We start from the raw sequence: 21367 nt of genomic DNA, 5'->3' as shown, positions 1-21367 counted from the left end.
GGTACAAAAATCATCAAATCCTAAATCAAAACTTTTTATAATTTTTTTTTTTTCGAAATGTACCTCTCTACGTGTGGGTTTGAGTTAAGTGACTTAACAAAAGTTTGGTCAAATCATAAACAACCAAAAAATAGGTTACCATTTGAATAAAGATTAAATAAAATATACTCTTCATGTTACTGCAAAAAAACACACAAAAAACATGGATCTTACGTGGCACTTGGAAAAACCCATAGGCCCACAGAAAAAATCCAGATATAATAAATAAATAAAACTCGGTCAAGAAAGCCACGTCAAATTGAACTCCGATCCGTAGGGACCGGTTCGTTAGCGAATGGTATAAATACAAACACCAAACTCGTCGCACCCTTTCGAGTCTCTTTACTCCTCTCTTTCTTATTCACCGGAGTAACCCAAAAAAGGAAAAAACACAAAAATAATAAAAAGGAAAATAAAACATAAAAAATCTTCCCCTAATTTTTTTTTTTTTTGTAAAACCACACAAACTTGGAAGAATTAATCTCTCTGCCTCTCTCTCAAACCAAAAAAAAAAAAAAAACCTAGAAGTCATCAAGAGACGCTATGGCGGCGGCGGTTGCATCTGGAATTGCCCCGACGACTGCTATGGTTGATCAGGTTCCTAATCAACCGCCCGTTACTACTCCTGCTCCTCCCGCGGCCGCTCCTTTCCCTGCTGTGAATCAGGTTGCTGCGGTTGCGGCTGCTGCTGTCGCTGCGGAAGCGTTGCAAACGCATCCAAACTCGTCGCTGTACGTCGGAGATTTAGATCCGAGTGTCAATGAGGCACATCTGTTTGATCTGTTTAGTTCAGTCGCTACTGTTCAGACAGTTAGGGTTTGTCGTGATTCGACTAGTCGCTCTCTTGGTTACGCTTACGTCAATTTCTCTAACCCTGAGGATGGTAAACAATTATATAATCCCTCTTTTATTTTTATATTCACTTTTGAGGAATTTAATATTATTATTATGGATTACGACACGACAGGATTGTAATGTATATATTGTTCATGTGTTTTGCTTTTGTTCTTATTTGGTGTTTTGTTATTATAATAAATTTGTGTTTTTTTGGTTGCTTGGATCAGCGAGTCAAGCGATGGAGAGTCTCAACTACACTCCAGTAAAAGACAGGCCTATAAGGATCATGCTCTCGAACCGTGATCCGAGCACTAGGTTGAGTGGAAAAGGCAACGTGTTCATCAAAAACCTTGATACATCGATAGATAACAAAGCCTTGTATGATACATTCTCGATTTTCGGGACTATTCTCTCTTGCAAGGTTGCAATGGACGTGGTGGGACGTTCGAAAGGGTATGGCTTTGTCCAGTTTGAGAAAGAGGAAGCCGCTCAGGCTGCTATTGACAAGCTCAACGGCATGCTGCTTAATGACAAGCAAGTCTTTGTTGGCCATTTTGTTCGCCGTCAGGACAGGTCCCGTAGTGAAAGCGGTGCGTTGCCTCGTTTCACCAACGTTTATGTCAAGAACCTCCCTAAAGAGATCACTGATGTTGAGCTTAAGAAGACGTTTGGGAAGTATGGTGATATCTCTAGTGCGGTTGTGATGAAGGACCAGGGTGGGGTATCTAGGTGTTTTGGGTTTGTAAACTTTGAGAGCCCTGAAGCTGCTGCGGTTGCGGTTGAGAAGATGAATGGTATTAGCCTCGGAGAGGATGTGTTGTTTGTTGGAAGGGCTCAGAAGAAGTCGGAGAGGGAAGAGGAATTGAGGAGGAAGTTTGAGCAAGAGAGGCTTAGCAGGATTGAGAAATTGCAAGGATCTAATCTGTATTTGAAAAACCTTGATGATAGTGTGAATGATGAGAAGCTCAAGGAGATGTTCTCTGAGTACGGGAATGTTACCTCTTGCAAGGTTTTTCATTATCTCTACATGATCTTCAATAGTTTATTTTGCATACATTGAACTGAAGCGTTTTGTTATATTTAGGTTATGATGAACGCTCAAGGTTTGAGCAGAGGGTTTGGATTTGTTGCTTATTCTAATCCTGAAGAAGCTTTAAGAGCTGTAAGTTTCCAACTGAATTCACTATCTTTCAACATATACATATATATTTCAATCTAATTTTAATGTTCATTGGGGATGATGATTATATGCAGTTGAATGAAATGAATGGGAAGATGATTGGAAGGAAACCTCTTTACATTGCATTGGCTCAGCGCAAGGAAGAGAGACGTGCGCACCTTCAGGTTCTTAATTAGCCCACTTCTCTTTCTCTGTATGAACTATATATTGTAGATTGCACCCTTGTGACACTGATTTTTAAACTCTTTGTATACATTCTCTTGTTTCAGAGTCTGTTTACTCACATCAGATCACCTGGGACCATGTCGCCAATTCCATCACCAATGCCTGGGTTTCACCATCACCCACCAGGAGGTCCAATGTCAGGACCACACCATCCAGTGTTCATAGGGCAGAACGGTCAAGGTCTGGTGCCGTCACAGCCTATGGGGTATGGGTACAACCTTCAGTTCATGGCTGGGGTGCGTCCAGGTGCAGGCCAGGCCAACTTCATGATGCCTTTCCCTTTTCAAAGGCAAACTCAGCCTGGTCCCCGTGTCGGGTTCAGGCGTGGTCTTCCTGGTAACATGCAGCAGCACTTCCAGCAACAACAAGTAAAGTTTTATCATAAGTTCTTATATGTCTTTTAGCGAGTTTGTTATCTTAAAACAATCATACGAACTTGAATTTGTTGGTATTTGTTATTTATCTTTGGAAATGTCAGATGTTGCAGCAAAACCCAAGCTCGGGAATGAGATACATGGGAGGCGTTGGCAACAGGAGGAACGGGATGGAAGCATCTGCTCCTCAAGGCAATATCCCTTTGCCATTGAATGCATCTGCAATCTCTCACAATGCTCCTCAACACCCGCACAAGCCTGCTATCATTCCCATTTCTAAGCTCACATCTGAATTGGCTTCAGCTAGCCCCGACGAACACCCACAGGTTTGTCTCCTATCTATCTTTCTCGTATTTTGGCCATTGCATTATTAGTAGATTTGTTAACTATATTATTGCATTTTGAATTTTTGACAGATGCTTGGGGAGAATCTTTACCCACTTGTGGAGCAGCATGAGCCAGTTCATGCAGCTAAAGTTACTGGTATGTTGCTGGAGATGGATCAAGCAGAAATCTTGCACCTTCTTGAGTCACCTGAAGCTCTTAAGGCCAAAGTCTCCGAGGCTCTGGCTGTTCTCAGGCTCTCTGCAAATCCACCACCAACTGGGTCATCGGTCGATGACCAGTTTGCTCTCTCCTCAACCGAGTGAACCTACTGTTTACTCAAGACAATATTCATTTGGCTTTCTTAGACAGGAACTCCTTAACTAGTTTTTTTTTCTTTCTCTCCTTTGCAACTTCTCTTTGATAGGTTTGTTTTGAGTTTCTTACTCTTAGCATTAAGACAGTTCTTTTTCTAGTTTCGTTTGGAGTCTACTTGATGAATTAAAACCCTTTTGCATCTCTAAATCGTTTCAGAATCTTTTACATTTTGCATCATCTAATAATCTGCAGCCTGGTTAAACATAGTAATTAATACCTTTGGTCACATGAAATCTGGATGTACCTCCTCTTCCACCATCTGGCATTCCGTACTCATCTCCATTACTGCTTTGTCCCATTCTCCTACATCATCATCCTTCAATCCCTTCTTTCCACCAAATCGTGGTGGTGCCTGGTGTTCTCCTTCGTCATCGATCAAGTAGGCATCCCATTTTGAAGCTGGCTTCGTATCTCTTTCTGACTCTGCTTCTAAATCTCTCTGTTCTATGTCCTCCTTCCTCATCATTACTTCATCTGCAACACATTCAAAGGCACACTTATTGAAAGCATCACTTAGTTAATAAAAAAACCATTCATGCATTCTACCAGAACAGTGTCTGAGAGTATACACACTACACAACATTCGTAGCGGCTTTACCTGAACCCCTCTTCCCGGAACAAAAATCTGGCTTTTTGACGGTGCGTCTAGATAAGGGAGGCTTGAAAAGGCCATAACCATCACCTCCTCCTGTCACTGCTGATGATCCACCAGGACTAGAATATTTGATCAGCTTTGGCCTTTTGAACATGTCTTTGGGCATCTCAGTCACAATCTTCACATCTACAACAAAATATCAAAATCAATTTGACTATATACAAATAACATGTCCAATTAACACAACTGATTCCATCAATTTAGACTTACCGTCTTCTTCTTCTCCTCCAGTTAATCTCGAGCAATCATTTGACAAATCGCAATCGAGGTACTCACTCCAATCAGATCGCTTCTTCTCACGAACATCTAAAACCTCCTCATCATCAACCTCTACTTTAACATCAACTTCCGAACACGAATCTACAATACCAAGTGCCTCGTCATCGCTAACTTTGCGAGACATATTAAACGATTGGACGAAGAAACGAAGATCCTTAGCCTTATAACCCTGAGCAAACACTTTTTTCACTGATTGCTTCTGATTACAAACCACACAAACCCACTTGTTGCTGCTCTTCTTCTTCTGCTTCACCTATACGATCCCCAAAACCAAAATCCCTATAAAAAAAACTAACCAATATACGCAAAATTAACAGAGATAGAGAAGAAGAAAGAGCGATAGAGTTTGAACCTGCATCGTTGAACACTCGAAACATTGTAGAGCGATGAAGACTGTACTCGCCATCTTCGTCTTCGTCTGCGTCTCTCTCTCTCTAGGGATTTCGATTATTTGTTTTTATTTAAAATGAATTTTCAATTTTTTTTTGGTTCTAGCGCCAATTTGGCGAAATTTTGTACCGGGTTTGGTTTAATAGATTCGGTTTGATATGTTGGCAATTTCCAGACTATTTTGTATCGGATTCGGTTAAGCTCCCGCGTTTTGTACAGTTAACCCTAAAATCCCAAATCCTAATCTTTTTTCGTGAAGAAGATGATGGCGCAAGAGAAGCACATAGAGAAGGTGCTTTTTAGTGCCGAAGTAATAGCGGAGCGGGTGGGTCAGCTTGGATCCGAGATTACTTCTGATTTTTCCGGTGAATCGGAATCGCCAGTGTTCGTCGGTGTAGCTACCGGTGCTTGCGTCTTCTTGGCCGATCTCGTTAGGCGAGTGGACTTGCCTATCGCTATCGATTTCATTAGAGCTGAGTCTTATGGGTCTGGTACTGTCTCTAGTGGAACTCCTAGGATTTCATTTGACTTGAAGCTTGACATCACGGACAAGCATGTTGTCTTGGTAATCTCCTTCCCCCCTTCATGTAAATTTCTCTGGAATTTGGGTGTGTTATGTGTTCTCATCAGTTTCTTTAGAACTTGAGTTTCCAGATTCATATGGATTTCATGAAAAGTTTGTGTTTTACAGCTTAAAATTACTGTGTGTTGGATGGTTACTGATATTGAAGTCTTACCTATGGAGTTTTTGAACATTTGAAGAAGAAGATATGCAAATTGTGATGTAATTAACATTTTAGACAGTACACTAATCTGATGTTTTCACGTTGCTCATTTGATGATAGTATTGTTAATCTTGGAAATTTCACCGCCTCTTTAGTTCACCAGCTTATATGTGTTTTCTTAAAGGTTGAGGACATTGTGGATACCGGGAATACACTCAACTGCTTGATCGAGCACTTGAAAGCGAAGAAGGCATCATCTGTTTCAGTTTGCACTCTACTAGACAAGCCATCTAGAAGAAAGGTTCATTTTAAGCTGGTTGGAAAGGGCAAATTGTACGTTGGTTTTGAAGTAAGCTGTTTCTTGTTTCTCTCTAATCATTATATGTCTGTTTAAACAAAATTATTTGTTGGTGTTAGGAACTAGCCTCACTTAAGAATATATATTCTATGGCTTTGTGTTGAACATGTGTTGTTGTATATTTTGAACATGCGCAGTGTCCCGATGAATTTGCCGTGGGCTATGGCATGGACTTTGCAGAACAATACCGCAACCTATCTTACATTGGCGTATTGAAGCCTGAATATTACATGAATTGAAAAAGTCGGTTCATCTTAAAAGGAGCTCATACTTCTAAAATATGACTGGGCAACACCAAAGTCATGACATCTTTTATGACTTGCCCCTGTATTACTGTTCAAAGCACACCAAAGTTATTCTACACTTGTGATTCTGATGTAAAAGCTAATGCAATTTGGTGTATATGTTATATTATGATTTATGAATGTCTTGAGAAAGAGCTTCGTACAATTCATATTTCCTTAAATCTGTTAATTATAGAAAATCATAGAGCAATGTACCATACATTGTATATTCCAAGAAATAGATGCAAACAAACAAATAATAAGTAGGTTTTAGCCTTTCTCTTTTACTTCCATGTGAGCAAAGGAAGAGAGTTTTTGGCCGGAGGAACAACTTGTCCATCAGCGTCATACAATATAACACCGAAGAAATCTGGAAGCTGGCATTTGCCTCCCATGAGAATGTTCTTCTGCCACAGCGGACCTCGTCTCTGATCCCCACTCAAGAGCATGCTTGGTTCACCATCGTATGGCTCATAAATACCACCATTGTTCATCATCATCATAGTCCTGTCGTTTTGGAGATGTATAACAGGGTCATGATACCTTGAGCCATAACATGCAGTCCAACGAAAAAGTTTCCTCTTCGAACGAGAAGCAAGGCTAGCCAAACGGATGCTTGCGGAGGCTAAACCCATCTTGAATATTGTAAGGGGATTTGTGCCAGATGGTGGAACGGTGGTATCCATTGGATGTGGTCTAAAAGGCAAGATTGTTGGTGTTGCAGCTCAAGGGTTTGTGGGTTGATGATACTGTGTTTGAGCTCAAAGGTTTATGTAAGAGTCTGGTTTGCGTAAAAGTCAAAATGGAAATGGAGTGGTTCGCCAATGGAGAGGTCAGTGAGAACTAAAAACCTTCTAGTTTATTAATGGTTCAGGTGCTTCTGTGGTTTGGTTGATTAGTTTGACTTTGACCATCATCACCTGTCTTATTCTGACTTCTGGATCTCATGGTGGGCTTAATTATGAAACCCATTAGGCCCAAATGATCTCTTCGTCTTCATGATGCAACCTGTAGTAGTTTTGAACAAAAATCTCAAATTGCCCCACTTATCTCCGCCGCCGACCTAGCCGGCGGATTCATATCAGAAGACACCTAACCATGCGTCTTCACTCAGCAATTACTCTCCGGAACTTCTTCACCAGAAAGCCTCTCCGAATCCATCAGAATCTAAGCATTATATCTTCTCCGGTCACCATAAACTCGCTAGCCTATGTCTCAGGTCCATCACCGTCTCACTATTCGAAATCAAGTCTCTCAGAATCTTCATCATCATCTACTAGCTCACGAATTCTCCGTACCCCAAACGCGTCATTCTCCAAGTCCTTCCTCGAGAATCAGAGGAGATTCAGCAGCGGCGGCGGCGGCGGCGGCTCACCGCCAGATGTGAACAAGGTAGTGGACGAGATCAACCTCAAGTTTGCTGAAGCTCGTGAGGAGATCGAAATGGCTATGGATTCGAAAGAGACGGTTTACTTCAACGAAGAGGCAGAGTGCGCGAGAGCCGCCGTGACTGAGGTTTTGGAGTTGTTTGAAGGTTTGCTCGGAAAGGTAACAGAGAAAGAGAAAGCTTCTCTGCAGCGATCCATGGGACTCAAGATCGAACAGCTCAAAGCTGAGCTTCAACAGCTTAACGAATGATCCATTGAGGTCAGCTGAAATTTTCATCTTCTTCACCGGATTGGTCACTGAGCTATTTATTTATCATATTTATGTGCTTCAATAAATTTAGGCCCTAAGCCTTTGTTGTTCTTTTTTGGATTAGAGAATAGAGCAATGAAACAATCTCTTGTTATAAGTTCAGTGAGCTTCTTTGTGTGTTTTAATCTTTACATAGATACATCTTTTCTATAAAGAAACAACAAGCTTTATCAGGAGGAAACATTTACTCATAATAATACATAGTCCCAAAATTTCAAATACAAAAAGTCATTGTACAACAGGTTAACAATATTTTGTCACTGACTCTCAAACTTGAACCAGTCCCAGTTAGCATAGATTTCTTCATCCTTGCCCTGAGGGAAACTGCTTGTGATTGGAGGACGATCAGAAATCGGGATTGTAGCCACTGAAGGCATCTTTTCTCTATACTTCTTTGCCATCTCTTCAGCTTCTGTAAACACTTTCTGCATTGACAAAATCGCGGTATATGAAATGGCGTTTTTAGTGATTGGTATTAAGAGGATAAGTTATGTGCATAGATTAAAAGATTTGCTATACCTCTTTGTTTGAGATGAACAAACCCGGTTCGCTTTCAAGATCTGCAATGCTGTATAGAGTACAATAGAGGAAGATGGTTTAGTTGTTACCGAGGAGGACTAGTGAATTTTAGAAGTTGCGTTTCTGTTGAAGGATTTTAACCTGAGAGAGATCTTGTCTGGAAATAGAGATTTCACAACCAGAACCTTCACGCTTTCGTCCACTTGAAGCACATCATTTACCGATCCAAGTCTTCTGCGAGTTATGTTTGAAATGTGTAGCAGTCCACTGTGGAAACATGTATTGGCAAACGGAATGAATACAAAAACTATAGTCACTAAGAAGAAGGACGAATTATGGAAGCAAAACATTAACTAACCTTCTGCTACTATCCCCAAGTTTGACTTGAGCTCCATATGGTAAGATTTTGGCAACTGTTCCTTCTAAGAGTGTTCCTTCTTTAAGGTACAGCTTCTCCTGAGACATCATTATGCGATAGATCATTAGTCTCCTTGTTGGGTTTTTCTTATAAAGACAAGACAAAAGGGAAACTAACCCAGGCTACTTTTTCACTCAGTATCAAGTCGTTTTTGTCTTCGTTCAATCGCGTAATCTGCACAAAGAGTCTACGACCCACCTGAACCACGAAAAAAAAAACCTGAGAAAACGCAGAACCATGTAACCAAAAAGCCTACTGCGATTCAGCAGAAAACAAAATTGTTATAGTGGAAGAAGAAACTCTTGCTTTACGTTTTCCTTCAACTCAGTGAAACTGTTCACTTTCTTCACCAGTTCTTGCTTTGGAATAAAAGCTCTCAAACCCTGAAATTAAAGAAACACAAAAGATACACTTGAGGTATGGAATCTAAGCACATGTGAAGCCCAATTCAAGACGAGGTACCTCAATTCTGGTGAGAAGCCCTCCTGTATTCCACTCTGTAATCTTAACTTCAATAGGCTCATTAAGTTGCTTAATCTGCCACAGAACAATTACACTCTTCATTAGAAGATCCTTATAGATAGTACCTCAGCATCTAAACAATACAAAACACTTCAAAACCAAAGAACAGTCTTTGAATCCAGCGTACGAATAAAAAATCAAGGAACAAGAAAAGAACCTGCCTCACTCGATGCCAAGCGATTCTCCGAAAATAACGCCTAGAAGAAAGCAAAGGTCTCCCACTCAACGTCCTCCCTAAAACCTCGGCGAAAACAACCGTACCAATCTCCACCACCGGCCTACCTTGCTTAGCAAATTCCGCAATCTCAACACCACCATCATCATCACCATCCTTAACAATCCCCATTTTCCCATTAACCAAAAACTCTTCAGCATCATACTTCAAATCACACAGCAAGTAATCCAACTCTTTATCATACAAAGGAAGTATCTCTTTCGTCAACATAGTTCCCAACATATCCGCACCTATACTCACATCAAGCTTATTCTCATTACCTGAAACCACAACACCAACCACAAAATCACCTTGCTTAGGATCGTAATACTCTACACTGACTCTACCAGTCTCCTCCTCCTCTGAAACTTCTTCCGATTCATCTCCTTCTTCTTCTTCCGGTTTGAAGAATTTCAAAAACGGCTCGAGGATCTCGTCATCGGCTGCTTTACCATTCTCCTTCTCATTCTCTGATTTCGCTACAGGACTCGGCTTGTTCAATAGCTCAAGCTCCTCCTCTTCCTCCTCCGCAACGATTCCTCCGTTTTCAACACCGTCTCGTGAGCAAAATCTAATCCCATAAGCTCCACGAACAGCGAAATCGCGACAAATTGCGAAACTACGAAACCGAAAAGGGATTAGGGTTTCGCAAAATCGAAACTGCGAAGCTTTCTCCGATGCTCTAAAATTGATACATTCTCTCACATCACCACCGGAGCTACGGATCGACGACGACGAAGCAGTGAGTATAGGAAGAAGAGACTTACATGGCTGACTGAGAAGCGTTTGCATTTTTTTCTTTCTTCTTTTTCTTCTCTTATCTTCAAACGGTTCTTTTTATCTTTTTATTTTCTTCACTTTTATCAAAATTGCCCTCTATTTTAACAAAACTTATCAATAGGGATACTAAGTTTTAGATGTGACAATGAAACCCACTCAGCTATTGGAATTGGAGAGAGGACCGACAGCTCAGAAAGAAGCCCAAACATATGATAATGGACCTAATTAAATTGTGTGGTTAGATGTCAAATAATAATGGACCCGTCGTTCCTAAATGGACCGTCGCATTTATTAAACTCATGTTATTAATAATAACGTTTTAAAATAATGCGGTCGGCGCGATACGATTTAAATGCATAACGACGTCTCTAGAGACTGTATTAATCTAAAGTTGGTATGTACGAACATTTTAATGAACACTCGTTGGTTTATATCTAAAGAAACCATATTCTAAATTCTAACCAAACAAACAAAACCCATCATACCATCTAAAAGTTGGTATGTACGAAAATTTATTATTAAAAAATATTTTGATTGATATTCAAATTCGAATAAAAACCAAAACCATAACAAATCATCCATATTTATTTCCAATATGATATTTTAAATCATATCTATAGTTTATCCTTAAAAGTTAAAACTACTTTTTAATTTAAATCATTATCATCTACCGAATTATTTATTAAACAAATGTACATAAGTAGATATAATTTGTGTAAAATATGTCAAGTGATAATATCTGTGAATAAAATAAAATAATATATACTAATAAAGGTTTTCTTTACATACCAAAGCTTAAGAGCCCCCAAAAGAAGAAACAAAATTAAAAACTCGAACAAAAACTGTATATGAACACTCCTGTTTTATATACTCAACTCAACTAAAAAACACCTAATGGTAAAATCCTATAAAAATGAATAAAACTTAATAATGTACGAGGAAATTACTCTATTGCTTACACATCGTTTGCGTCGGCCAATAAAAAACAATATATTCGCATTCAATTTCAATATGGTACACAAAATTCAGAAGTTTTTTAAAAATTAAATGAAAAAGAAGTTTTGTTCATATATACATTTGGATTTGGATCATAGTGAAAAATAATAAACACTAGACAACGATTAGACAAACTGCATAATTTCAAATCCCCATTATTAAAAAAAGTGGGGATGAGATGATGCTTCATACTAGTACTTTGTTTATATGATGATCAAAGTTCTAACCTGACGACAACCCATCAGCACGGCAAAATCATAACTTCGATTTAATTTACATAATTGTGACTATCATGAAAGCTCTATACAAATAAAAACTCACCGATCGAGTATTATGATTAATCGCCGCTTTGCCACCTATCAGAAATGAAATAATTAATTATGCGTACTCAATGTTTAATTAATCAGTGAGTCATTGTCAATCGTATCTATAAAAAATAAAATAAAACTATATATAAAAAACTCAAACCAATAATTTAGTGATTGCTGATTAGCATCCGAATTTAATATTGTTCCCTCGTAGTACACTGATTTAATAGATGCTTAGATTGAGATTAGTGGTCACAAAACCTAACAGTATTTAGGCTGTATTCGGCTAAACAAACGTTTGTGGTTGACATAAGATGCAAGTTTATATTGGGCGATCGAAAAAGTTGGATAAACGTTCCAAAATGTTACCACTATCTTGTTCTCTTACCAATAAGAAAATACCAATATAAGTGTAACTATATGTTTTGCGTTAAACTATGATATTAATTTTTATCACGATACGTATGTGAAATAATGAACGAGGGTAATCATCGCTATAGAGATAAGTTTAAAAAATGGAGTATGTATGAGGTACAAGTCTCCTCCCCACCTTAATAGTTTATATATCGATCATCTCCTCTTCCGGTAATAACGAGCTCAACTTTGGTCTTAAAGTTTATATAAAAATCACAGATCAAATGAGCATTCGACACGACAACATTTAAACAACGAATCAATATTTGGACTTAATTTGTGGGGGTACGTCAAATAACATGTGGTAACATGTACCACAAAGCTGTTGTGGTTACAAAAACTGGAGGTCCAACAGGCGAAAATGTCTCCATCTGCCATCGGTATATGTTTTTGTTTCTTCGCCTGTTAAACAAATGATGTCAATGGCGTTTAGTAACACTATTTTACCTTTGAAATTTCTGTTTTACCAGTTGTCTGTCACTCACGAGGAAAAAAGTTATGTTCCAACTTTTTTGACGTTAAAAAACAAAGAATAGTGTAAAGGTGTAGTTGACTAGTTGGTAATCTTTTGTAATCCTCTTAACTATTTTGTCATCATTTACCAAATCTTTCTACTTAAAAAGGTTTATGGTACTGCTAATTGGAGTATTGCACCAACAAAACAAAAATTTTAAAACATTGTTAAAAATGTTTTCAAATATCAATTTTTCAGTCAGTTCTTGGAAATTACTTTGTATTCTTCAGTAAATGAAGGTAATTTTAACCCCATAAAATAGTTCATATCTTTTTTCTTTTTTCTTGCAAAAGTAGTTTTCATAGATATCTTTTAAAACTAGTACACCTTCAGTTTCTTCTTTCCTTATAATTCTTGAAAGTTTATGTTTATATTCCCCTAATAATAATAGCTGAACCCCATATTTCTTGTTGGTTGGACGGATCTAGAAATGGGAAACCTAATTTTGACTTTTTTATCCTAAACAAATTATACCCACAACAATGCACCTAAATTAGAAAAAAAAAAAAAAAAAAAAAACACATCTTCGCTGATGTTAAATAATACAAAAATAGAAGCTAATATTCATAAACATTTCCATCATATATCGTTTTCGATATTTATAAAAATTTGTCTTCTTCACCAACAATAAAAATAAAAAATAGAGCCAAACAAAGCAATAATAATGCAATACAATTACCATCTTGTATGAAAAGGACCGGGTCCTATGAAAGGGTAAGAAAACTTCGAGGTCGATTGGAAAAAAAAAACTTTTACTTTTGAGAATGAAAAAAGAAAAAAAGATGAAAGCTTTCTTAGAAGAAACACGTGGCAGAAACGTGTACATTGTAAGAAATCTATGAGATATACAATTAAAATAAATATGAAATAACATGTGAACGTAAACACAATATAAATGGAGAAGCAATAGGGGTCAGAGCAAGAAAGAGATTTGTTTTTTTTCTTCCCGACCTTCCAAAAAAAAAAAGCTCACATTCACATTCACATTCACAAGACACCCAAAGAAGCATTAAGTGCCTTCGCTCTTTCGTGTTTCTGTTCTCGTCGTCTTCTTCTCTTATTCTTCGGTTTCGTCATCTCTGCATAAGAGTCACAGAGCAAGCCTCTCACAGGTACTTTTATCTGATCTCATTACTTTATTGTATTTTAGTTTTTTCTTTACTGTCAAAGTTTGGTTCTGTTCTCGTTTGTATGGGTTTTAATCTGACCACAAAATCTATTATTTAATGAAATTTGTCGTTGATCAAATAAAAACATACAAATAATAAAAACTATTGTTTAATTAATTGAGAGGAGAAATGTTTCAATAATTGAGATTCGATTTCTGAACACTTTCTTCTCCGTATCCAATAAAAATTACCAAGTTGGTTAATTCATCATTACTTCTATGTAACCAAACTAAACATTCGAATTTATTTACTTCAAAATGGATATTGTGTTTTTTCTTTTGTCCACTTTGGGGATATGGAAAATCATATAAAAGTCTAAAAATAAGGAATAAAACAAGTGAAAAACAGAGAAGAACAGTGAGTTATTGTGTTATTTGGGACCATATATTCCTAAAATAAAGGTTATATTTAGTCACTTGTATTGTACTTTTTTTCGTTACCTACACAATCTCTAATATGAGAATATATGTTGGCACACTATTGGTAGATAAAACTTGCGTATCATAGCTTTGCTGTTATGTGATTCTTTTTGTTTTTGTCTTTCTTTATTAATATTGTTTTATTTTCTTTGAAAACGAAAAAAACTCTGAAGCTTTTTACATTGTTCATGGCATTATTAGGTTAAATGTTTTGGCGAATTTATATTTTTAGTCATTTTTTAAAAGCAAATATGGAGTTAAAAGTAATAATATATGTCAGCTAAAATGGAGATGTCAATCTAAAGACAGTAGTTGATTTTGACCAATATTTTTAATCTTCCATGTCGTGAGTTCGAATTCACATAAAGCTGAGTTTTAAAGTGGCATATATACTCCACTAGCTAGCATGAAAAGACAAAAAAATATCAGTAAAATTTTGGATTAATTTCCGAAATGATATACGTAGATAACGTCACTAGGAAACCTCTAAATATCTTTAAAGTATAACTCATTTTCTGATTAGACAAAAGTATCTTTATGATTTGCTCACACTTGCCAAAATTTCATATTTAAACCATCAAACTACGGTTTAGTTAATTTTATTGTTTTGGATTAATGATATCTTCTTATCTTATCTTGTAAGTATCATACCAAGTATAAATAATATATATGATTGGCTAAAATTTGGGCGTCGACCATTGCCTATATTGTGGATTGTGGTCAAGATTGATGTGATCCCAAAAGGCACCAAACATGTTTTCTATTCCTTATGATCTCTTTATCTCTATTCTCTCCAAATTTATCTTATTTTTTTTCTTTCTTGTTTTTGTCGCTCTCTTAATTCTTTGTTTTTGTTCGCACTGACCCATCCTCGTCGATATTTTTTCCCATTTTAATACATCACGTTAGAAAATTATTTTCTCTACTTGGTTACATATATGGATATTGGCTAAGGCCTAAGGGGCTAGCTTTGTTGATATATTACAGCATATTCATGCTAATATGCTATATAACTTCCAAACAAAAGAGACATGTTTCCGTAGCAATGAGTTGTTGTTTGGGGTTTATAAGAAAATTCATAACATAGAATCTCAAGATATTACCGGCCAAAAAAATCTCAATAAATAATTCCGGTTCCTTTTAATTTGTTTACAAAAAACATCATCGATGATGAAGAATGAAGTATGGACTGTCATGGGACTTGAACCCTCATTTTTCCAACACATTATTAGACGTGAGATGTTTAATATATATGATAGTTGATAGACTTGGTGCCTTGGTGGAGATATACAATTTCCGATTGAAATTTTTTTTGTTTTTTTTTTTAATGAATTATTTACATATTTAGCAAACAAGAAAAACATCTATTTTTCCTGAGTTTGATAAATTAAGTATATATCATTTTAACCTCTTTTATGATGGTATAATTTTTTTGATATAAAGAAGATACTCTTGCAAATTTTATTCATCTATTGCTAAATGGAAAAAATTGTTCTTTTATTTTATTTTACTCAATATAATATTATACTATTGAAAACTTAACTTTGAATTAGTGAAATATAACAATCGTGACAAACAAACTAAACGTTTCACTAAAAAAAAAAAAACGTTTCATTAAAGATTTTCGATAGGTTTTGGAACGGATCATACAATATGCTCTAGTTCAATCACTGATGGGATATACAAACATAAATCTGAAAGTTTTAATTTATTAAAAATATATAAATTTTTATTTTTATTTTCGTAAAGACAACTAAAAAATAATATTCTGGTAGGAGCAATATGTATATTATATATATATATGTGTGTGTTATTTAATCGGACGCACAATTTTCTCTGTACTTGACTGTATAGAAAAAAGTATATGATAGTTGATAGATGTAGGATTAATTTTATTGGATAAACATTTGTTTTGATATAAAACCTGAGTAAAGTATAGAGTTAATCAATTAAAGGAACATTTGGAGCAAACAATAATTAATTGATTCAACTGATTTGGATTTTAGGTGAGAATCGGAAGCTATGAAACAAATAGGGTTGGGGTACAAAGAGTAGATCCAAGTCTAGTTAAAAGTGGGTGGACCCAATAGAGTCCAAATCGTAGGCTTCTTCCGTGGTCCGTGTATTTCTTGGGGTCCCGCACCGCACCACACACCACACCGACCCGAACACCTTATCCATTAACCGGCCTCTGACCGGACTTTTGAACCGGATCTCATAGAATTGCTTTTCCACCTTATCGACCAATGATGTGGCGGCGGCTCCATGTACTTGCGTTCTTCTTTTTTTCCTCTCAATAACTTTTTTTGGTACCCCGAATATAAAATTTGCTTTTTATATTCTTGGGCTAATTTTGATGCGTTTTTTTTTTTTTTTTTTCAAATGGTTATGATTATGATTGTGATTATGATTATGGTTATCTTTTTCATAAGTCATGCACAAATATCCTAACTGTAAGTACCAAACTTACCTAAATCGAATGGTACTTCGAACCGATGTTGTGATCGGTTTGGTTTCTATATAAATCATAAATATGAGAATTGAACAGATCATAATCGAGTACTGATTCGGAACCGAACTATATACGCAAATACCCAAAACTATTTTGATATTATATATATGAATATCCAAAATTAATGTTAAGATAACTATTTAATATTCTTTTTTTATATCCTAAGATTGTCTTATTTAATTACCAATTATAGAGATTTTAGGGTTTCATGATTTCTTATCTAAATATATTGTTAATTTTTTTTTCAACATATATTGTTAATTTTAGGGGGGTATTTTTGTTGTTTGGAAACAATGACGATTTTTTACTCCACTTCTTCCTTTTTAACGTTTGATTCAGTTATTTCAAACAGTAAGTCTTATATAAAAAAAAAATCATATACACATCAATAAATGCATATATAATTAATAATAACAATGAAAGCAATGTAGTTTTTAACTGATTCTATTATTCGTAAAGTAAAATTTTTAACAATAAAAAAAAAAACGATTCTCGGATATTCACGTCTGAATCATCTTGTTGATATGTTATTTCACCTTTCTTGCACGGCTATTATTATACTACCCACTATTGCATACGAGCCACGCCATCACCACCACCACCACCTGCGTGGCCACCACTTCTGATTTTTCCCACTACTTTTTCGATTAACTTTTTTATTTGTTAATTAAGAACAAAACACCTGAATTGTCACTTACCACGTTAATAATGTGAAATCTATATAATAATTATTAACAAACATGTAACACATACATTAACTAATTTTAATATTAATCTATAGAAGCAGTTGTGTTCCGGTCCAAAAGGTAAAATCCAAATGCTGCGAGCCTGAGAGGCTGAGACTATTAGTTTATGTAAAAAAAAAAAAGATCTCGTGAGCAGAGTTGTTATACCAAGTCCAGTATGCACCTAGTGTGCATAGTTTACACTTGTTTATTAATCTTATAGATGTCATGTAAACTCGTTTTATAGTGGCCAATATATTGCTGTCACTCAAAAGCCATCACGATCACCATAACGTAGTAACAAACTAATTCTACGTTATCATATAAAAAAATTAGAGACCGTAATCCGGATATTCCTATAGTTTTTTTTAAATCATCATTATTAATCATTGTAGATATTTTTAAAATAATAAAAATATCCTGTTATTTCCATAAGTTTCCAAAATCAGTCTAAAACTTTGATTTTGATTATTTTAAACAGAAAAAAAATTGACCATAACGTGAGAAAAAAAAAACATTATTGTAACGCAATTTTTTTTTTTTTTAAAATTCTTACATAAAATGATGAAAAGAAAGACGAGGACTGACTCACGCGTTGTTTCCCAACTCTTTCAAGTAATTTTGGATTTATGGTCTGGCAAAAATAATATCCAGATTTTAATTTTATATATAAAAAAAAAAGTTTCATCACTTTCCTCTTTATATATATATAAATATAAATTCTCTCTTTTTTTGTGGAGAATTTTAAGATTATATATTTTTCATGTCTTCAGTTGAACCAGCCGGAATAATGAAGAAAACCCATCGTCAGAAATCCCAGGTACTTTTTTTCTGGTGTCTTTTTAAAGATTTTGTTGTCTAAAAAAAGAAAAAAGCTGATTTGGGTTATATAAAGGTTCTGATGATATTGAGTTTGATGTACAGAGATTATGGGCAAAGTTAGTGATGAGAAAGTGGTTGAACATAAGTGGTAGAGATCCTGAGTATGGTGCTGATAGTGAAGACGAATCCGAAAACGAAGATGCTCGACAAGTTAACGACGATGATGCTTCTAGCTCCGATGAAGAAGGTCTTTCTCTCTATCTCTCTCTCCTCTATGATGTTCACCGGTTCTTTATTTGTTTTTACCGGTTATCTAAAACCGGTTTTATATAACAGGTAGTGGTGATGGTGGTAGAGAATCGAGCTCGAGGGGAAAAGAATCATCATCCAAGGTTTGTGAGAACGCTGAGGACGCCATCGCCGCGGCTTCGGCTACTGTTGTAGACGCAGCCGCTGCCGCTGCTGAGTTTATAAGCAATGGTAATGCGGAAATTGCATAGGTAGTTATAATGATCAGTGTGAGATTCAGTGTGGGGTGTTTTCTTGGTTTTCTCAAGATCCCTTTGTTGGAGTTTCAAAATCTTTTTAACAAACTGAAAAAAAAAAAAAAAAAAGATACAAATTTGTGAATCTTTAATTTTTATTTTATTTTGGTTGGTTTCAGATGCTCCAATGAAGTTAAGAAGAAGGAATTCAGAAACTTTAAGAGCACAGTACATTAACAACAAAGAAATAAGGTACAATTCTTTTTATTTTTTAATAGTACTATTATATAATATGTAGATTCGGATGTTATCGTCTTATCTTTTTCATTATGTAATTTTTTGTTGTTGTTTGGTTGGGTAAAAGGAGACCCTAACATGTCGGAATTTGTGTGCAGAGTATGTGTTGGTACGTGGAACGTTGGAGGAATCTCACCACCATCTGATCTTGACATCGATGACTGGATTGAAATTAATCAACCAGCTGATATCTACGTTCTTGGGTATATAATAATTTTGACTTTTCTAACGACATGGACAAAACGAACTCTGTTCAATACATATGTTCTTGTTAGAGAATTTTTTTAATTCATGTTTTCTTGTTTTGTTTCTGTTGGATATGTAGTTTACAAGAGATTGTACCTTTGAATGCTGGAAACATTCTTGGAGCTGAAGATAACCGCCCGGTTGCGAAATGGGAAGAAGTCATTAGAGAAGCATTGAACAGAGTCAGACCAAAACTCTCTGCGGTGAAAAGTTACAGTGATCCACCATCTCCGGGAAGGTTCAAACCTTTTGAGGAAACACATGATGTTATAGAGGAAGAAGTAGCTTTCGAGAGTGATAGCGATACTGGTGTTGAGATTCATCCTATTGACGAGGAAGATGAAGAAGAAGAGGAAACCGATAGGCTCTGGGCGCTGAAACATGACGGTGGTGTTATCGGTGAAGTCAAGACTCTTGTTGATCCCAATACTGGCTTACCGGTTGTTGAGATCAAGAGACAGTTCTCTTCTCCTAAGAAGCTAGACAGACAAATCTGTTTACGCGTTGATGATAGCTCTAAGGAGGATTCTACTCAAAATGATATTGAAACGCTTAAGCGGATGTTAAGTGGGAAAGAACGGATGGGTTTGAGCTGGCCTGAGCCACCGTTGACCATGTTAGATAGACAGCCGTCAATGAAGACGGTGAGGGAGAGGATGAACAGTGAATATAGTGCTGAAACCGGTATGAAAACGTTGAATCGGATGTTAAGTGGGAAAGAACGGATCGGTTTGAGCTGGCCTGAGCCGCCTTTGAACATGTTAGGACCGTCTTGCGTTCTCGATAGACAGCCGTCGATAAAGACAACGAAGTCTTTAAGAACAGCAAAGTCTTTCAAGGCTTACAGTTCGTTTAAGTCTGTGGCCGGAAGCAACAACGGGATCCCGGAGGAGGTATTGGCTCTAGCGGAAATGGACTTGAAGTTGCTAATGGAGAGGAAACGAAGACCGGCTTATGTGAGGCTAGTGAGTAAACAAATGGTTGGGATTCTTTTGACCATTTGGGTTAAACGAAGCCTGAGAAAACACATTCAAAACGTACGAGTCTCTACCGTTGGAGTTGGCGTAATGGGATATATTGGTAACAAGGTATATATAACAAAAGCTTAGATATATATATACATCCATCAAATTTATGTTACAATATATTCAAAACTCTGAAATGGTCTGTAGGGAGCTGTGTCTGTGAGCATGTCGATAAACCAGACGTTCTTCTGTTTCATATGCACGCATTTGACGGCAGGGGAAAGAGAGGTTGATCAGATAAAGAGGAATGCTGATGTACACGAGATACATAAAAGAACAGTCTTCCACTCTGTCTCAGCTCTTGGACTTCCCAAGCTTATCTATGATCACGAGTAAGTCTTTTTTTTTTAACTCTCTTCTGCGAATATTTCGGTTTTTATATGTCTAACTTTACTTGTGTTTTCACCTCTTTGCAGAAGAATAATCTGGTTAGGAGATCTCAACTATCGGCTTAACTTATCATATGAGAAAACTAGAGACCTCATTTCCAAGAGAGAATGGTCCCAGTTACTTGAATATGATCAGGTAACATACACACACACACATTTTCAAAATGTGTTCTCTCATATTTTGAAACATAATGTTTTGTTTTGGTATGAATATGTATTGCAGCTGGTAAAGGAATACAGGAAAGGTCGAGCGTTTGATGGATGGTCAGAAGGAACTCTACATTTTCCACCAACATATAAGTACCAAGCGAATTCGGATGAGTACACCGGGAACGATGGGAAGGCGCCTAAGAGAACACCAGCTTGGTGTGACAGAGTACTATCTTATGGGAAAGGAATGAGGTTGGTTCATTACCGGAGAACTGAACAGAAATTCTCAGATCATCGTCCGGTTACCGCGATATACATGGCTGAAGTGGAGGTGTTTTCTGCTAGAAAGCTTCAGCGAGCGTTGACATTCACGGATGCAGAGATTGAAGACGAGGGACTTGTGGCTGTTCTTGTTTAAGACGAAGAAGATTTTGAGATTTTCGTGGTGCTTGGTTTGTGTTTGATATTGCATATATATAATAATGCATATGAAGTATTGGCGAAAGAGACATTCTCTTTCTACCCTACGGATAGGTTTTTGAATCTCATGTCGTTTTATACTGATGCATCCCATCACAGTGAGAAACGTTTACATTCTTATATAGTTTTCATCTTCTTCTTTTGTGTGTGTTGGTTTTACAGTTGTAAATTTAGTTGATATATAATGAAATCAAGAACATTTCACATCCATGATTAT

At 36.5% G+C, this 21367-nt stretch overlaps 7 protein-coding genes across 15 annotated transcripts; 4 read left to right on the top strand and 3 right to left on the bottom strand.

Moving 5' to 3' along the window:
• Window positions 1-191: 191 nt before the first annotated feature.
• LOC104751014 (polyadenylate-binding protein 5) lies at window positions 192-3504 on the top strand. Of its 2 annotated transcripts, none has more exons than XM_010472881.3 (7): window positions 192-922; window positions 1104-1885; window positions 1961-2038; window positions 2131-2220; window positions 2326-2649; window positions 2760-2981; window positions 3072-3504. In XM_010472881.3, exons 1-7 carry the CDS (start codon window positions 583-585, stop codon window positions 3303-3305), a joined length of 2070 nt encoding a protein of 689 aa, XP_010471183.1. In that variant the 5' UTR covers window positions 192-582; the 3' UTR covers window positions 3306-3504. The 2 variants fall into 2 exon arrangements, with proteins under 2 accessions (XP_010471183.1, XP_010471184.1); XM_010472882.3 differs by having other exon boundaries at window positions 374-922; window positions 2769-2981.
• Window positions 3473-4775, bottom strand: LOC104751015 (uncharacterized). The gene is made up of 4 exons (XM_010472883.3): window positions 4644-4775; window positions 4223-4544; window positions 3956-4138; window positions 3473-3831 (listed from the first exon to the last, which is right to left on the bottom strand). Exons 1-4 carry the CDS (start codon window positions 4695-4697, stop codon window positions 3581-3583), a joined length of 810 nt encoding a protein of 269 aa, XP_010471185.1. The 5' UTR covers window positions 4698-4775; the 3' UTR covers window positions 3473-3580.
• Window positions 4776-4798: 23 nt separating this feature from the next.
• On the top strand, window positions 4799-6214 carry LOC104751013 (uncharacterized). The gene is made up of 3 exons (XM_010472880.3): window positions 4799-5246; window positions 5591-5755; window positions 5902-6214. Exons 1-3 carry the CDS (start codon window positions 4944-4946, stop codon window positions 6001-6003), a joined length of 570 nt encoding a protein of 189 aa, XP_010471182.1. The 5' UTR covers window positions 4799-4943; the 3' UTR covers window positions 6004-6214.
• Window positions 6158-6859, bottom strand: LOC104751012 (uncharacterized). Its single transcript, XM_010472879.3, has one exon. The coding sequence runs from the start codon at window positions 6732-6734 to the stop codon at window positions 6333-6335; it is 402 nt and encodes a 133-aa protein (XP_010471181.2). The 5' UTR covers window positions 6735-6859; the 3' UTR covers window positions 6158-6332.
• Window positions 6521-7904, top strand: LOC104751010 (embryogenesis-like protein). The gene has a single exon (XM_010472877.3). It carries the CDS (start codon window positions 7147-7149, stop codon window positions 7684-7686), a length of 540 nt encoding a protein of 179 aa, XP_010471179.1. The 5' UTR covers window positions 6521-7146; the 3' UTR covers window positions 7687-7904.
• Window positions 7905-7912: 8 nt separating this feature from the next.
• On the bottom strand, window positions 7913-10315 carry LOC104751011 (protein PIGMENT DEFECTIVE 338, chloroplastic). 4 transcript variants are annotated; one of them, XR_015583585.1, is made up of 8 exons: window positions 9363-10253; window positions 9146-9220; window positions 8990-9066; window positions 8801-8881; window positions 8624-8721; window positions 8407-8532; window positions 8266-8314; window positions 7913-8171 (listed from the first exon to the last, which is right to left on the bottom strand). XR_015583585.1 is itself a non-coding variant. In XM_010472878.2 (8 exons), the coding sequence occupies exons 1-8, from the start codon at window positions 10209-10211 to the stop codon at window positions 8004-8006; spliced, it is 1518 nt and encodes a 505-aa protein (XP_010471180.1). In that variant the 5' UTR covers window positions 10212-10315; the 3' UTR covers window positions 7913-8003. The 4 variants fall into 4 exon arrangements, 1 of the variants encoding a protein (XP_010471180.1); XR_015583587.1 differs by having other exon boundaries at window positions 9367-10240; XR_015583586.1 differs by having other exon boundaries at window positions 8995-9066; window positions 9367-10240.
• Window positions 10316-13168: 2853 nt separating this feature from the next.
• LOC104751009 (type IV inositol polyphosphate 5-phosphatase 3) lies at window positions 13169-21358 on the top strand. 5 transcript variants are annotated; one of them, XM_087490035.1, is made up of 11 exons: window positions 13180-13543; window positions 16026-16286; window positions 18030-18076; window positions 18181-18325; window positions 18415-18558; window positions 18743-18815; window positions 18959-19063; window positions 19186-20194; window positions 20279-20463; window positions 20548-20656; window positions 20744-21358. In XM_087490035.1, exons 3-11 carry the CDS (start codon window positions 18047-18049, stop codon window positions 21086-21088), a joined length of 2145 nt encoding a protein of 714 aa, XP_087346161.1. In that variant the 5' UTR covers window positions 13180-13543; window positions 16026-16286; window positions 18030-18046; the 3' UTR covers window positions 21089-21358. The 5 variants fall into 5 exon arrangements, with proteins under 5 accessions (XP_010471176.1, XP_087346161.1, XP_010471177.1 ...); XM_010472874.3 differs by lacking the exon at window positions 16026-16286 and having other exon boundaries at window positions 13169-13543; XM_010472875.3 differs by lacking the exons at window positions 13180-13543; window positions 16026-16286 and adding an exon at window positions 17717-17871.
• Window positions 21359-21367: the final 9 nt, after the last annotated feature.

Source organism: Camelina sativa, chromosome 16 (genome assembly GCF_030686135.1).
Source record: "Camelina sativa cultivar CO46 ecotype springtype chromosome 16, ASM3068613v1".
Taxonomy (NCBI): domain Eukaryota; kingdom Viridiplantae; phylum Streptophyta; class Magnoliopsida; order Brassicales; family Brassicaceae; genus Camelina; species Camelina sativa.
The sequence above is the reverse complement of the archived record's forward strand: the minus strand, read 5'-3'. Positions and strand labels throughout refer to the sequence as shown.